General features: G+C 54.9%; 1 protein-coding gene across 2 annotated transcripts in view; it reads left to right on the top strand.

The window, feature by feature from the left end:
* Nucleotides 1–17,486, top strand: part of ABLIM2 (actin binding LIM protein family member 2) — a 169,935-nt gene that overhangs the window by 147,598 nt on the left and 4,851 nt on the right. The window contains exons 21-22 of one of the 2 annotated variants that reach the window (XM_088836565.1): nt 1,125–1,132; nt 1,343–1,423. In XM_088836565.1, coding sequence (XP_088692691.1) covers nt 1,125–1,132; nt 1,343–1,423 — 89 coding nt within the window. Of the gene's footprint in view, nt 1–1,124; nt 1,290–1,342; nt 1,424–17,486 lie in introns of those variants that run through there. The other variant, XM_088836564.1, reaches the window with a different exon arrangement.

Below are 17,486 nucleotides of genomic sequence, written 5' to 3'. Positions count from 1 at the left end.
GCTTCCCAGGCGGCTCCGAGGGTAAAGAATCCACCTGCAACGCAGGGGCCCCAGGAGACGCAAGTTTGATCCCCTGGAGGAGGAAACGGCAGCCCACTCCAGTATTCTGGCCTGGAGAATCCCTTGGCCAGAGGAGCCGGCGGGCTGCAGTCCATGGGGGTCGCAGAGTTGGACACGACTGAGCCACTGGGCACGCACAAGAAGGGAGGCAAAGTGGAGGCAGAGGCAGAGCCCGCCTGGCCCCGCTCGCTCGCATGCAGCCTCCTGGGGCTTTGCACCGGCAGGGTGGCCTGCAGGGAGGCTGGCGTTACTGGAGAGACCTGGTCACGTGGCTGGCGCCCGCCTGAGAGGCTCTGCCAGCCCTGAACCGCGGGGCCGCAATGCTCATTCACGGTCGTTACCCAAGGGTGACGGGAGCCTGCTCTCCAGGGCTGGTCCACGCCGGATGTTGGAGTCGGGGAGAGAGGAGGAAATCTCAGCCTGCACCCTCTAAGTGGTCTCCAGGCTCAGAGCAGGCCTGGCCAGCCCCCTGCACAGCACACGGGGAAGTTCAGGGACCAGCCGCCCAGTGCCCGAGCCCCTCCCTGGTGTCTTCCACCAGAGAGGGAGGCTTTACAGCCGGGACCCAGAGATTCCGCCCTGTGGGGGATACGTGCTCACGGAGACCGCCCATCCGTACGATTTTATTTTATTTTTTTAACAAGTCGCTTTTAGTCTGGAAGAAAAAAAAAAATCTTTAATAAACTAGTATGTGGGGCTCTGTATTTAAAAGAAGGAGCTGAAGGGTGAAGAAAGTAAGACAGTAAGAGGCGGATAAGCCCAGGGGGTAAACTGAGGCAGGTCTTGGGCTCCCCCACACCCACCCCGGGGAGACAGCAGCCCAGCCAAGAGAGAACACAGCGCTGCCTCAGGCTCCCAGTCTGGCCTCCAATCTCCAGACCATGCCTCCTGCTCCTGGCTTCCCACGGAGACCCCAGGGCCCCACCCCAGCTCCGAGGATGCTGTGGGGTGGAGGCGGCGTGGCCAGCCGGCCGGAGGGCGGGATCCGGGCGGGATCGCTCCCCCTTTGGGCCGAGCCCATGCGAGTTCTGAGCTGGCCCCTGTGGTCTCTGCTTCTCTTACAGAATACAAGGTAAGGGCCGCCCGCTACCGCGCTGACATCTGCCTGCTGCTCCGCACCTGCCCAGGTTAAACATTCCTTTTGTTGTGCTTTCCCGTGAAATGTGTGTGTCAGATGCGGACGCACGTACGTAGCTCTTCCTTAGCCTCGACTGGGCTCTTGGTCCCCTCCTCACAGACGCACCCGCTTCCTGGGTGACCCCGGGCTTCCTTCTCCCTGCAGATCTACCCGTATGACTCCCTTATTGTCACAAACCGGATCCGAGTGAAGCTACCCAAGGACGTGGATCGGACGAGACTGGAGGTGAGGGGGCCGCAGGGGTGGAGGGCCAGTCCGCCGGCACGTCTCCGCATCCGGCCTGTTGACGCACTGCCCCCGAGGTCCCCATGGTGATGCTGCAGGGCCCGCGATGGGCTCGAAGTCAAGGACCTGAGTTGTCTCCAAGGCCGGAGAACATGGTTATGTGCCCAACAAAGATGGCTTTGCCAAGGGGCGCACAGCTGCTGCGGTTTGGGGCCAGGAAGCCTTTGTCACTGTGCTTACCTGGGTAACATTCGCCTCTTCCTTGAGCGCTGGGAAAATCAGCACAGTTCACGGTTTCTTATCTGATCACCTTCACCCTGACCACTAGTGCTTAACTCTGGGAGCAAGAGTGTAAAGGACCCACAGGACGAGGGCACAGAGGGTGTGGGGGTGACATCTCTTGACCAGGCCCCACCATAAGCTACAGTCCCGGGTAGTCAGCATGCATAAAAACTTTCCTTCATCCTCACCATCCTCCTACCAGGAACCAACGTCCAATGAGGGACCACACCTCCTGAGCCGTGTCGGGAAGGCTTCAGAAGGGTGAGGGGGCTGGGGGCTCCTGAAGGCCCAGGGCCACCTGCCCCATCTGTGCCCAGGGCCTGGGAGCAGCTGTGGGTGTGGGTATGGGCTCAGGAGGCTGCCGGGAGGGAGCAGTAAGGGCGTGGATGTGCCCTAGGGGCCCCATCAGTGCCTGGGGCTCAGCAGGGCTGCCAGGTGGAAGCCCATCAGAGTCCAGGCCAGGCTGATCCGAAAAGAAGCACAGTCTCAGGGGGTCCAGACGGACACTATGGGGCCCTGATCTCCCTTTAAGATGACCTTGATATCTGCTGGGTGGGTGGCTATGCTCACTAGAGGCATGAGAACCCCTCACCCAGGGCTCCAGGAAGTGGTGGCAAGGAGGAACGGGGATGCTGGTGTGGCTGCAGCGGTAGGGGGCGGGGGGTGGGGGGGATCAATCTTCTGTTGTGATGATGGAGCCTCACCAAAAGTTGTTGTTCAGTCGCTAAGTCTGACTTAGCGACTCCATGGACTGCAGCACACCAGGCTTCCCTGTCCTGCACCATCTCTTGGAGTTGGCTCAAACTCATGTCCATTGAGTCGGTGATGCCATCCAACCATCTCGTCCTCTGTCCTCCCCTTCTACGCCTGCCCTCGATCTTTCCCAGCATCACGGTCTTTTCTGGAAGTGGTTTGAGCTAACAGGGAACTGCTAGCGTGTCTGCCTGACGGGGCTGCAGGTGAGGTCTGATCCAGCCTCCACACCCAGGGCATCTCCTCCTGCTTCCTGAGCTCCTCCCCTGTATGTCGGCCTCACAGATGGACAGACGTTCACCTCCCCTCCCCCAGACTGGAAATCTGGATGGAAGAGACCCAGTGGGGCTCCCAGAGGGTCTCTGGGACCTGGGACCTAGAGACAGGGTTGGGTGCTGGGCTCTCAGATAATTACAGTATAAATACATAATGTGGGATAAATACGGTAATTATCCACTTAACCCTTTACTAGCAGCTATTTAGTGAAGCAGCTGTTATTGAGTGTTGATAACGTAAGGACAATATTAACACTGGTTTTTGTGTGTGATGTGAGAAACTGTAGTTATTGATAAACAATTAACACAATGCTCTCTCACTTCTCACAGCCTGCCTTAGCCAAAATCATACATGGAATGTTTAATTGCAAAGAAGCCTTTTTATTACCAGTGAATAACTGAAAAACATGCCATGCGTTAAAAATATTTCACAAATTATTTGCTCATGATTATGACATTAAGGCTTCCCAGGTGGCTCAGTGGTAAAAAATCTGCCTGCCAAGGGAGGAGATGCAGGAGATTTGGATTTGATCCCTGGGATGGGAAGATCCCCCCTGGAGGAGAAAATGGCAACCCACTCGAGTATTCTTGCTGGAAAATTGCATGGACAGAGAAGCCTGCTGGGCTGCAGTCCATGGGGTCACGAAGAGTCGGACGTGACTAAGCACGCACACAAGGAGATAGCCTGTGGCCTAGTTCTGTGAACTGTTCAGTGTAGTCTCTGGTGTTGTGCTAAGTCGCTTCAGTTGTGTAAGACTCTTTGCGACCCTATGGACCTTAGCCAACCGAGCTTCTCCGTCCATGGGATTCTCCAGCCAAGCATACTGGAGTGGGCTGCCGTGCCCTCTTCCAGGGTATCTTCCTGACCCAGGGATCGAACCCGCGTCTCTCACACCTCCTGCACTAGTAGGTGGTTCTTTACCACTAGCGCCGCCTGGGAAGCCTGGGATGAACAGAGCAGGCCCTGAATCAAGCTCAGGGAGTACCCCCACGTGGTCTGGAGGATGGGGTGTTGGGCAGCCGCGGCCTGGGCCTCAAAGTGACAACCCCTGCGTTCTTTGCAGGGGACGCACTCTGGCTCCTACTGAAGTCAGGCCCTTGGTCAGTGTGTGCTCAGGTCTCACTGCTGTAAAACAGGGCACTTCCGGGCTGGCTGGCTCTGCCAGGACCTGCCTCCAGGGCTCCCGTGGTGCTGCATGACTGTTTCCAAACCGTGAACCCCCTGAGGGCTCCCACTCCCTCCACGGGGGCGGAGGCAGGGGGACGGTGAGCTCTGAGCAGGGTGCCCACAGCTCCTGCTCCTGACCTACCGGCACCGTGGGGCCACCAGCCCGTTGGGACTTTCTGCTTCCCTCCCAGGGAGCAGGGTGCCCTTTCACCTACTCCCACCCCCTTTATTTTGCTACAATACGGAATGAAGGTGCAAAGTAGCAAATGGTTAATACATGTAAACATTTCCCTTTTGTTAAAAAGCCTCGGTCGTGAGGGTCATGAGTTTCATCACCCCGGTTTCCAAGAACACCGCAGAGCATCCGTTGCTCTCTAGTCGTTCTCTTCCTGATCTCAGCCGCACCAGGAGGCAGATTGGAGGTGTTGCCACACATGGTCCGTCTCGCATCCTCCAGGGTTGGGAGCTGGGCCCTGAGCCAGGAGGGGCTCCGGGGGCGGGGGGTGGGCTGCATCCCAGCAGGAGAGAAAGATACAAGAATGTTTTCATCTCAGGGGAGAGAGCTTAATTTTTAATATAAAAACAGTTCATAACTCTTGTAAAAGTCCAGAAAAATATGAAGAAGAACATAAGCATTCCTTGGAATTCCCCCACCGAGTCATAACTCCTGTTAGCTCTGGGGCGGACCTGTTTCCGGAAATCTTTTTTTTTTCGTCGCAAATGCCCAGAGACAGCTAAATTCTGTTTTGGATAAGTAGGCTCTACTGTTGACACAGCTTGACTTCTACTCTGTTTCTTTTAAATTTGTTGTGAACCTTTGCCACGCCAGTTCATGGGCGTCTGCCCGTCCTTTTAGACAGCCGCGTGCTAGTCCTGCAGCCTGTTCTGTTGCCGGAAACTTGGCTTCTGTGCACTGCTGCCAAACTGTATCTCCAACCCAGGGCTTTGGGTCAAGTAGGAAAGAAGAGCTGAACTGCTTTGCCAGGCCAAGGGGGATTTTTTGTCCCAACCTGAGAGGGTTCCTCAAGTTTTCTAGTTCAAGGGTGGAGTTGCTGATAAGGTGTTTGCAGGGCTGCACTCATTTAATCTGGTCTCAGGTAATCTTTTGGTGAGCTTTTCTGGTTCCTTTAAGCTTAAGGCCTCAGGTGGCCTTCCCTGGAATGAAGAGTGCTGACACCTTCCATTTATTGGGGGTTTTATTAGATCGGTGCAAATGTAATTGTGATTTTGTGAATTTTAAATCTTATAACTAGGTTCAAACACATCTGTATTAGTCAAAATAGGAGCCATTACAATCCACACATTTTTATCAATGAGAAAAGGTTGTATATTGTCACCTTGCTTATTTAACTTATATGCAGAGTACATCATGAGGAACGCTGGGCTGGAAGAAGCACAAGCTGGAATCAAGATTGCTGGGAGAAATATCAATAACCTCAGATATGCAGATGACACTACCCTTATGGCAGAAAGTGAAGAGGAACTCAAAAGCCTCTTGATGAAAGTGAAAGAGGAGAGTGAAAAGGTTGGCTTGAAACTCAACATTCAGAAAACAAAGATCATGGCATCTGGTCCCATCACTTCATGGGAAATAGATGGAAAAACAGTGGAAACAGTGTCAGACTTTATTTTTTTGGGCTCCAAAATCACTGCAGATGCTGATTGCAGCCATGAAATTAAAAGACGCTTGCTCCTTGGAAGGAAAGTTATGACCAACCTTGATAGTATATTAAAAAGCAGAGACATTACTTTGCCAACCAAGGTCCGTCTAGTCAAGGCAATGGTTTTTCCCGTGGTCATGTATGGATGTGAGAGTTGGACTGCGAAGAAAGCTGATCGCCGAAGAATCGATGCTTTTGAACTGTGGTGTTGGAGAAGACTCTTGAGAGTCCCTTATACTGCAAGGAGATCCAACCAGTCCATTCTAAAGGAGATCAATCCTGGGTGTTCATTGGAGGGACTGATGCTAAAGCTGAAACTGCAATACTTTGGCCACCTCATGCGACGAGTTGACTCACTGGAAAAGACTCTGATGCTGGGAAAGGTTGGGGGCGGGAGGAGAAGGGGACGACGGAGAATGAGATGGCTGGATGCCATCACCGACTCTGTGGACATGAGTTTGAGTGTACTCCGGGAGTTGGTGATGGACAGGGAGGCCTGGCGTGCTGTGATTCATGGGGTCGCGGAGAGTCGGACACGACTGAGCGACTGAACTGAACTGAACTGAACTGTAGCATAAAAATCTTTGCTTCAGGATGTGATGAACTCTTAGAAAACATATTCTGCCTCCTGCTGGTTGTGGAAGAGTTTTCCCTGCAAAAAGTTGTCGAGGTGCTTAAAGAACTGGTAGTCGGTAGGCGAGAGGTCAGGTGAATATGGCGGATTACGCAAGACTGAACAAAGGCCCGATTTGTTCAGCTTTTGAAGCGCCGGTTGTGTGATGTGTGGTGGGGCGTTGTCATGGGGAAGAATTGGCCCCTTTCTGGTGACCATTGCTGGTTTCAGGCGTTGCAGTTTTCATGGCATCTCATCAATTTGCTGAGCATACCTCTCAGATGAAATGGTTGCGATGGGATTCAGAAAACTGTTGTGTATCAGACAGGCAGCAGACCACTAAACAGTGACCGTGGCCCTTTTTTGGTGCAAGTTTGGCTTTGGGCAGTGCTTTGAAGCTTGTTCTTGGTCCAGCCGCTGAGTTGGTCGTTGGCAGTTGTCGTATAAAATCTCCTTTTTGTCACACGTCGCAATCCGGTCAAGAAGTGGCCCGCTGTTGTGGGCAGCGTAGGCGGAGACGGCCCTGCCGAGCGCCGGTTTCTGTGGTGTGCGGTCGGCACACGAGGCTCCGAGCTTTCTCGCCTTCCCAGTTTGCTTCAAGTGCCGAACGACCATAGAGTGGCCGATGCGGGGTTCTGGAGCAGCTTCTCATGTGGTCGTAAGAGCATCAGCTTCGACGCTGGCTCTCCGTTGGTTGTTGCTGACTTCCGATGGCCGGCCACTCCACTCCTCCTCTTCAAGGCTCTCGTCTCCTTTGCCAGACTTCTTGAGCCACTACTGCACTTGTGCGGACACTTGTTAGCAGCTCCTGGGCCAAATGCGTTACTGATGCTGTGAGTTGTCTCCACTGCTTTATGACGCATTTTGAACCCAAATAAGAAAAATCACTCGGATTTGCTTTTTGTCTAACTCCATCACTTCCATCGTCTACAATAAATGTAAAATAAAGAGCAAGGAACAAGTTGTTAGCAAAAAAAAAAAAGTAAAGCAAGAAATGCATATTAAAATGATATATAACGTAACAACACTTATTTAGGATGCATTCTACTATCAAATGGCAAATTTCAACAGTGCAGAAATCACAGTTACTTTCTCACCAGCCTACTAGTTCTGTGGAAGTGAAAGTGTGTCTTTCAGCTGTGTCCAGCTCTTTGCATGGACAGTAGCCCGCCAGGCTCCTCCATCCTTGGGATTTTCCAGGCAAGAATACTGGAGTGGGCTGCCATGTCCTCCTCCGGGGGATCTTCCTGACTCAGGGATGAAGCCCTAGTCTCTTGCATTGCAGGCGGATTATTTACCTTCTGAGGGCTTTCCCCTGGTGGTTCAGATGGTAAAGCATCTTCCTGCAGTGCAGGAGGCCTGGTTTGATCCCTGAGTTGGGAAGATCCCCCAGAGAAGGAAATGGCAGACTCCTCTGTCCATGAGTCGTCAGCTCATGGGACCAGGGATGGTGACTGAGAAGGTAAAAAGTCTGCCTTTGGTGCAGGAGACCTGGGCTCAATCCCTGAGTCAGGAAATGGCAACCCACTCCAGTATTCTTGCTTGGAAAATGCCGTGGGCAGGGGAGCCTGGTGGGCTATGGTCCATAGGGTCACAAAGAGTCGGACACGACGTCATGACTGACACTTCCAGTTTTCCGAGAAATAGTTCTATAAAGAGCTCAGACGGCATTATTAGGTGCATCCCTTGAGGCAAACCAGGACCCTCCCAAGGCTGCACTCTTGCTTCCTGGCTGCTCCTCCTGTGTCTCTGCATCCTCTCCCTTCCCTGATTAGCAGCTGTTTGAATCTGCCCTTTAAGACTCAGGGGAGGTCACGGAGGCCGGCGTCTGTCCCTGACAGACAAGGGACAGGGGAAGGCTTCCATGCCCAGGAGCCCCGCTGGGTCCTGCTCTGTTCCCATCCCACGCAGGGGAGGGTGGCAGTGACCAGGTTGTGGATGACAGGTCGTTGGCTGGGGCTCCATCACCCAGCAAAGCAGTGGGTCTGCTGTGTGCCCAGCAAGGGAGATGGTGGGTGTGGGGGGACAGCTGGAGGTGTCCACACACCGCCACACCCGCAGGGATGCGGGTCAGCCCCTGGAAGGAGGGCCGCTTTGTCTGCCAATGGGCAGAGCTCATTATCCATCCTTACCGCAGCGTTTGGCTGAGCCTCACTAGCCTGGTGAATATGGGCCAGGCATTGCACCGAGCCTTGGGGATGCGTGGTGAGCCAAAGCCAGCAGGAGTTCTGCCCTCAGACTCAGCCTGACGGGGAGGCAGACGTCCATCAACTGATGACAAATTAGGGTGTAAGGTTATAGCCCGAGATGGGGCTGTAAAGGACAGGAACGTGGGACCGTGAGCATTTTAAAAGGGATACAGTTAAGAATTGATGCTTTTGAACTGTGGTGCTGGAGAAGACTCTTGAGAGTCCCTCAACTGCAAGGAGATCCAACCAGTCCATCCTAAAGGAGACCAGTCCTGAATGTTCATTGGAAGGACTGATGCTGAAGCTGAAACTCCAATACTTTGGCCACCTGATGTGAAGAACTGACTCATTTGAAAAGACCCTGATGCTGGGAAAGATTGAAGGCGGAAGGAGAAGGGGACGACAGAGGATGAGATGGCTGGATGGCATCACTGACTCGATGGACATGAGTTTGAGTGGACTCCAGGAGCTGGTGATGGACAGGGAGGCCTGGCATGCCGTGATTCATGGGGTCGCAAAGAGTCGGACATGACTGAGCGACTGAACTGAACTGAACTGAACAGTTAAGTGGGTGCGGTAAGTGTGCCTGAGTGTGTGTGTGTGCCTGCACACATGGTGAGTGGCAGGTACAGCAGGTGCAGAGGCCCTGGGGCAGGACGCAGCATAGGCCATTTGAGGAGGCTGTGCTTGAGCAGGTGATGGGGAGGAGGGGCCAAGCCTTGTGGAGTCCTGAGCTTAGGTTAAACAGTTCGGTTTCTAGCCAAAAAGCAATGACTTTCAAGTTGGGGGATGACAGGAGTACGTTCGTTATCAAAACCGTGCCTGAGGCTGCACTGTGAGGCCTGGGCTGGCTCTGTGCACATGGGAGACAGTTGTGGAGGCAGGTGGGTGGTCTGGGCCAGAACTGATGGCACCTTGGACAGGGCGGTGGCAGTGCTGAGGTGAGACGCGGGTGGGTTCAGGCCGTATATCTGGGGGTCGAGGTGGGAGAGTGTTGTGGGGAGGGGCAGGAACATGCCTGGGGCGACTCCAGGGTGTCGGGATGGGGTGGTGGGTACATGGCGGTCACTGGGTTCAGCAGGACAGACCCAGATTCTTCCCATGACTGATGCTCCGGCCTGTGAGGCACGGACAAGGGAATTCAGGATGCTCAGCCTGGCAAAGAGAAAGATGCCACGTGGGCGTCTGGTAGCCTATAAGAAGCTCAGTTAAGATGGGTGACTCGAGGAGGAGTCTGGAAAGGGTGTGGTGGGCCTCCCCGCTGTTGCACGGACAGCAGTCAGATGAATCGTGGATCCCCATGGGCAGGACAAGGATCAGGCTTCCCAGGGAGACCCGTCTGGGGCCAGTTTAATGCCATGCCTGAGATCCAGCACTTTCTTTCTCGGAGGGTCTGGGTCTCAACCCTACCCTAGCACCCAAGGGCCTCGTGCCTTGGGGGCTCTTGGGTCCTCCTGCATTTGACAGGTGCCCTCTGAGGGTCTGCCGAGCCCGGAGCTTCCACCCTGAGGGGAAGAGCCTTGCCTGCCGTGGGCAGACTCCAGCGTCCACTTACTAAGGCCAGCTGCACTCATATGCCCAGCATTCACCGAAAGACGTGGCCATTTCGCTGTGTCAGCCTCTTGCCGTCCAAAGGTGGCGCCCTGGCTGGGGGAGAGAGCACCTCGGGTCTGGGTGACCTGGGTGTGAATCAGTCTCCGTGATGTTTCTAGCTATGTGGCGTTGGACCAGTTACTTAGCCCCTCTGAGTCATCAGATGACATCGCTGTGCCAGACCGGCTGGGCGGTGTGAGTGTTTATTCAGTTGTTCAGGAGGCAGGAGCGCTTGCCGTGAGAGAGCCCTAGGCAGGTGTGATGTGTGATTTCAGTTGTCTTGTCCGTGCCACCCGCTCTTAACCAACCTGAGAGCCACATTGGCCGGTACGAACTAGAGAAGGTTTCCATGGAGAAGGGAGTGCTATGGGCGGGCCAGACAGCGCTTGCTGAGAACTTCACGGAAAAGCAAGGTGGCCGGAGGTGAATGGAGGCAGGGTCAGGCACAGGCTTGGTCACTGCAGAAGGGAAGTCCCTCCTGGATGCCTGGTACTGGGACAAAGCGGGATGTTTGAGAATAAGCACTTGTGTCTCAGAGGGTAAAGCATCAGCCCACAATGCAGGAGACCCAGGTTTGATCCCTGGGTCAGGAAGATCCCCTAGAGAAGGAAATGGCAACCCACTCCAGTATTCTTGCCTGGAGAATCCCATGGTTGGAGGAGCTTGGTAGGCTATAGTCCACAGGGCCGCAAAGAGTCGGACACGACTGAGCGGCTTCACTTTCACTTTTCACTTTCATCGCTACGAAGTTGTTCCAAACACTCGACACGTTGGTGTCCTTGGTTTTCACAACTCGGTGCAGCAGGTACAGACAAGGTTTTGGGAGTGCAGAGAAGGTTTTGCGGGGGTGGTACAGAGAAGGTTTGGGGGGTGGGGGGTACAGAGAAGGCTGGAGGGTGTCCCCAGGACTTGCAGCTTCTAGGAAGCAGATGTGGAGTTCTGGTTAAGATGTCACGCAGGGCCACTCTGCTACACGTCTTCCCAGATTTTTACAGTATAGAATATTGATTTCTAACCCCTCTTGCACACGCCAACCTCCCAGAGCACACAGTCTGCTCCTTAGGTAGGAAAGTATGTCCGCCAGGGCCTTCCAGAGAAACAGCAGAACCAGCAGGAGCCAGATGGACAGACAGACAGAGAGATGCAGAAGGACAAGTATTGAGTTGGCCCAAGAGTTCATTTGGATTTTTCGGCAAGATGCGATGGAAAACCTGAATGAACTTTTTCGCCAATCCAACATCAAGAAATTTGATTTAAGGAATTGGCTTCCTGTGGGTCTGGCAAGTATGACATCTGCGGGGCAGGGCAGCCAACTGGACACTCAGGGAGGAGCTGACATGTAGAGGCAGAATTCCTCCTTCTCCGGGAAGCCTCAGTGTTTGCCCCAGCAGAGTGGAGGCAGTCACTGCATCTTCACTTAAAGGCTGATTGTAGGCATGACCACGTGGTCAGAATATCTTCACCACCGCTGGACTATTTGGCCAAACAGCTGGGCACCAGGTCCTGGCCTGGCTGACTCCCATCGAGATCAAGGCTGGCAGTTGAATAGGTGGGGAAGGAAGGTGTGTCCTCCCGAGGCCTGAAGGCTGTGGTCCCCAGGGTGCTCCTTTCTGAGCGCTTGGCAGAGGCAGGGCTGAGCAACTCCCCACGTGCCAGACCCTGGGGCTAAACGCACACCTGAGTTTGCTCAAGCAGGAAAAGCCCAAGTTGTAGGAATGCCCCTGAAACACAAGGTCCCGAGGTTAAAGAATACTCCTTTGTTTAGACTCATCCGACCGGTCTGATGGGTCTCATAACAACCCGACAGACGGATGGTGACTGTGTTCCCAGCCACACGGATGTGTCTGGGAGGTGCGTCTACCATAGCCGCCGGGCCCCTAGGGCCTCCTGAGGAGACGCGGAGAGCAAACATGAGCCATCCTGGAAGGCCAGGACAGGTGGTAGGACTTCAGGGGTGGAGGGTGGGGAGGGAAGGGGGAGGTGTGCGGAGAGAAGGGCAGGCCCTCCTGGAGGAGGAGGAGCTGGGAGGCAGCGTGACCGGGGAGGTGAGAGCACAGATTTGGACTCAGGGATGCAAAGCACAGATCATCCCTGGATGAGGACAGGAATCAGGGCCATGCTGCCCTAGAGGGGCTGAGACAGATGAGGTCAGCCGTCCTCAGTACTGAGGGACACACGTGGCCCAGGGCCTGCTTGCTTGGCTAGTGCAACCCAGGAGGGCCCCCAGGAGGAAGGGACATTTGAGCTGGGACCTGCAGAAGGAGGAGGAGCTGCTCTGTGAAGTGGGGGAAGAGTGCTGCAGGCTCTGGGTGGCAGAGAGCCTGGCATGTTTCAGAACTTACAGATGCCCGCCATGGGGCAGACCTGTGGTGGGAGAGGTGGGAGAGGACACGGAGATGCAGGGCCTCGGGGCCACCTGGCGGCCACATCAGTCCACTTCTTGGAGCCTCCATCCCCGTCCTACCCAGTAAGCTATGGCAAGGTCATAGAGCTCCTGGCCCTTGTCTGACACAGAGGAACGCTCCACAGACAGCAGGGCCCATTGTCCTTAATGACAACGGTGACATCATCACGGTGATGATGTCATCGTGGTGATGATGTCGTCGTGGTGATGATGTCATGGTGACGATATGGTCGTGGTGGTGAGGCCAAGGAGCAAGGAGCATGGACTCCACTCAGCAGGAGTCCCTTCTGCAGACAGGGCCTCCTTGTGCCTTGTGACAGCGTGGGAATGCACTGTGGGACCCAGACCTCTGAAGGAACACAGCTGCTAGAGTCACAGGCTGAGGGGGTCTGGGCCTGAGCCCACCTGCTCAGCACCCCTTGGAGCAGGGGCCTGGTTATGACTGGTGGGCCGCAGTGGGCATCTGAGCTTGGTGAGGTGGTGGGACTAGGAGAGCCCTGCGGGAAAATCAAGGCAGGCCAGTCCTGGCAAGCAAGGCAAGCTCAGGCCAAGGGCCTTCACCGCAAAGCCTGGGATGCTTCCAGGAGCCACCAGGAGGCAGGCGGTCAGGACTAGGGAAGGGCCCAGTTCTAGAGCCTCCTGGCCTGGGGCCCATGCTGCGTGCTCCGGGGCGAGGCTCGGGACCTCTCTGAGCCTGGGCTTCCAGAGGCTGTGAGGTGAGAGCAGACTCTCAGGGCAAGTGAGGATGGCAGCAAATGTCGTGAAGTCCCTTCCCGAGCCTAGCAGTGTTCCCCCGTCAGTGCAGGGGGATGATGGGGTCCCCATGTTGTAACCACACATTCCAGGAAACAAACTCACTCAGAAGGACAGTGCAGACAGTGGAGTGCAGTTTATTACACCGGCGGGCCCAAGGCAGACTCTCCTCTTAGCCAAGGGCCCCGACCAGGTTTTGTGAAAACCTTATATACCCTAAGTGTGCATGCCCAAACCTGCCTCCCCAAATTCCCTGAAACTAGTCTGAACAAAGGAAAAGAAAGATACAATCAAAGTTAACCTGTGATTCTTATGCCTTAAGCCTAGGTAGTTAACAGTAGACAATTATCAATAGGCCTGTGGTCATACCCCAATAAGCATAATAGAATGTATGGTTCTATTCGGTTACACAGATAATTAGGTTTTTCTTTTAGACGAGGGAGAGTCTAGATATGAGCCCTGGGGCTCTTCCTTCCAGGGGCCTGGTTTTCTGCTGGTATGTCATTTCCATGGGTACAGGGCATATAGCTCAAAGTCCACAGTCCGGCCCAAGATGGAGTCCTGCTTTCAAGATGGAGCCTGTTCTGTCTGTTTCCTCCTTCACCCAAGTAGACCACAGGACGTCCATGGCGCCTCCTGAAGCCTGGATGCTAAGAGTGTGTGAGTGCACGCGATTCTACTGAGATGGGCTGCTTGATTAATGTTTCAGAGGGTCCGTGATCCAGGAAGAGTTGGGGATTGCTGCCACCAAGGGACAGCATAGGTGACCCAGCCTCAGGGTGGATAGGCCTCAGTAGGCCCGTTGGCCACAGGGAGGGGTAGCCCTCCGGCCACGTGGACCTGCCCATCTGACATGTGGTCCCGAGGAGCAGCTGGGGGTAGCCTCTCAGAAAGAACTCTGGATCCCCGGCCTGCAGGTCCGAGTCTGCAAGTGCGGCTTGCTGGGGCCTGTGTGACGCAGGGGACGTCCCTGTCTGCGGCTCGGTCTGCGTCCTGTGGGCATCACCGCCTCGCACACTCACCGCCTTCCTGGGTGTGAGCACAAGTGTGCATCGGGTGCAGCCATACGTCCCTTGGTCCCTCGATGAGCTCTTGCTGCGAACAGAGGTTCGTCATTACTGAGTCCTGTCTCCAGGGAGCCCTGGCCGATGGAGCCAGTTACAAGCTTGTCGACTTAAAAGACAGTCACAACCGAAAACTCGAGAGTCATGTTTAATTCAGTGGGAAATTTTAGGACTTCAAGCCCAGGAGACGGCGTCTCAAGTGACCTTGAGAGAGCTGAGGCGGGGCAGGAATCCATGTTGTAAAGAAGTTTGTGACAAGGGGCTGGTGATATGGACATCAAAGGATTATTGTTAATTACGGAAAACCAGATATCTCAAGTTAAGGAACTTAGCCCTTCTCTGCGTATGGAAAGAGGCAAGAGTCCGGGCTCCATGAAACCATTCCTTTTATACACACCTCACCCGTCTGGGACCAGTGTCCTGTTTTCATATCCTGAGCTTCCTTTCCTCAGGGCTCACCGTCTGCAGTGTGATAGCGCTTAGATAGCAGGTAGTCTTCTCCTTCCTGAATTCCCTTAGGGCTCACCGGCTCACACCAAGGGCTGCAATCTCTGATAGGACTGTGACATCCTTGGTTACTGATACGGCGGGAAATATTCCATCTCAGTCCTTACTGAGTCCTGTCTCTGGGGAACTCTTGCCAGCAGAGCTGGTTACAAGGTTGCCGACTTAAAAAAATAGTCACATCCTAAACGTGGAGAATTATGTTTTGTTCCGTGAGGATTTTTAGGGCTTCAAGCCGGGGAGACAGCATCTCAAGTAGCCCTGAGCGAACGGCTCCAAGGAGGAGGGGAGGAGTCAAGTTATGTGGAAGTTTGGCAACAGAGGATGAGGGCTGCTAGTGATACCGAGCCCGCCTGCCAAAGCAGGAGATTAAGAGACGTGGGTTCGGTCCCTGCACGGGGAAGATGCCCTGGAGGAGGACATGGCAACCCACTCCAGTGTTCTGGCCTGGAGAATCCCGTGGACAGAGTGGCCTGGTGGGCTACAGTCCGAAGGGTCACGGAGTTGGGCATGGCTGAAGTGACTGAGCACAGCCTGGCACAGCACATGGGTAGCAGGAACATCAAAACTATTTTTGTGCGTTAAAGGAAACCAGATATCTCAAGGGCTTTCCAGGTGGCGCTAGTGGTAAAGAACCCGGCTGCCCATGCAGGAGACATGAGAGACCCAGGTTCGATCCCTGGGCCAAGAAGATCCACTGGAGGCGGGCTCAGCAACTCACTCCAATATTCTTGCCAGGAGAATCCCATGGACAGGGAGGAGCCTGGTGGTCTACGGTCTCCAGGGTCACAAAGAGTTAGACACGACTGAAGTGATTCAGCACGCAGCAGATATCTCAAGCTAAGGAATTCAGCACTTTTGTGTGTGTGGGAGGGCGAAGAGTCTGGATTCACGGAAGTCATTCCTTCCCTGTGCACCTCTGCTCTCGGGGCCAGAATCCTGCCTGTTTTCGTATCCCGAGCTCCTCTGTGCTCACTGCAGGGAGTGACTGCAGCCTGATGGCTGTTGGATAGCAAGTATTGTTTTCCTTCCTGAGTGCCCTTAGGGCTCAGAAACGCACCTTCAGAGGGCCAGAATCGCTGATGGACTGTGACAGCCTTGTTTACTGATACAGCAGGAATACTCCATTTCTCAAGGTGAAGTCAGATCCTCGCCCTTGGAAAACTACGTGTTACCGTGAGATGCTGGTGGAAATCTCACTGACGCTCCACAGGGCGTCAAGGCCTCCAGACCTACGACCCTCAGATGCTCTCTGACCCTCCTCCCTGGCAGGTGTGCGATCTCTGTGGGGTGGGGGCTCCCGGTCTGGTTTATTTCCGCGTCCCGGCACCTAATGCCCCACAGGTGAGTGAGAGCCGTCTCCAGTCCTCCCAGCTCCGGTCAGCCCACCACCCAGGAGCAGCCTGTGCGGGGTCCTAGGCACACAGCTCCCTCTTGCCACCCTGGGGTGTTCCTTGAGGGAACCATAGTACGGTTCACTCAGATCGGTGGCTGTGAAGCTACTCCTGTCGTTAAATTTTCAAGCATTTTCCTCACTGGTTCTTAAACTCGGCCATTACTGAAAAGCACGTCAAGTGTACTTGAGACTCATAAATTATATTTAAACCACAGGTAATAGAGACAACTCCCCCCTCCCTAATTCCTCTGCCAGTTTTCACTACTGCCTGTGTTCTCGAGGTGGGTTACCTCCATTGCGTCTGCGCGGAAGTCACATTCTGCAACGAGTTCCCCTGGGCGTCTCTTTCCAACTCGTTTAGTAGCATCTCCTGGAAGCTTGAAACTGGCTGCGGTTTGAGTATTCGCAGCATGGGAAGGAGGAGACTTGAGGACCCGGGAGCCTGCGGTGACGGTGCAGCCAGCAGAGGCTTTCTGGAGGAGCTGAGACTCAGACCCAGGTCTGGGGACTGGCGGGGGGTTACCCGGGTGGAGCAGGAGGGGCTGGCATTCCAGGCAGAGGAAGAACAGGCTGAAGGCACAGATAATTCTCATTTTACAGATGTCACAGCTGAGGTCGTGCTGCTCTGCACAGCTGGGCAGGCCTGGAGCCGGGACAGGGTTCCCGTGAGTCTGGCTCCTGGACCCAAGGCCTTTGCACAATCCCCTCCTGGACAGTGACCAACAGGCCAACCCCCAGCTGAGCATGTGGGACCCCTCCCATGCCTCCTTCCCAGGGGTACTCCTGGGAGAGACGGTGCACCCCCACAAGTGAGGGCCGTCCCAGAATGTCCCTCCACCCAGGCACCGTGCCCCAGGCTTCCTTCCTGCCAGCTCAGGAGGGAGCTTGGCCAAGCCTCACCTTGGCGGGTACCTGGTGGGGGGGAGGCCTGCCTCCTCCAGGGAGCCTTCAGGAGCCAGTGACTGGGGGAGTTGGGCTGGGGTCAGAAAGCCTCTGGGGCCAGCTGTGCTCTGTGGCAGGCAGTGCGTGTGGGCTGAGTCGCTTCAGTCGTGTCCCCCTCTGCCATCCTAGGGACTATTGTCTGCCAGGCTCCTCTGCCCATGGGATTCTCCAGGCAAGACTACTGGAGTGGGTTGCCGTGCCCTCCTCTAGGGGATCTTCCCAACCCAGGGATCGAACCCATGTCTCTCCTGTCTCCTGCACTGGTAGGTGGGTTCTACTAGCTTCAGCTGGCAGGCAGTTGAGGAGGCAAACAGAGCCCTGGACAGAGTCCTGACTCTGCCATGAGTGGGATTATCCTCATTGCCAGTGGCCAGCTGCCAGCAGCAGGGCGCCTCGGGCCCTCCTCCCCTGGGAGGCAGTGGGACCAGCCAGGAGCGGTGAGAGATTGTGCTACAGACCCCACAGC

Source organism: Moschus berezovskii, chromosome 5, assembly GCF_049115385.1.
Source record: "Moschus berezovskii isolate FMDL1 chromosome 5, NW_MosBer_1.0, whole genome shotgun sequence".
Classification (NCBI taxonomy): domain Eukaryota; kingdom Metazoa; phylum Chordata; class Mammalia; order Artiodactyla; family Moschidae; genus Moschus; species Moschus berezovskii.
The sequence above is the reverse complement of the archived record's forward strand: the minus strand, read 5'-3'. Positions and strand labels throughout refer to the sequence as shown.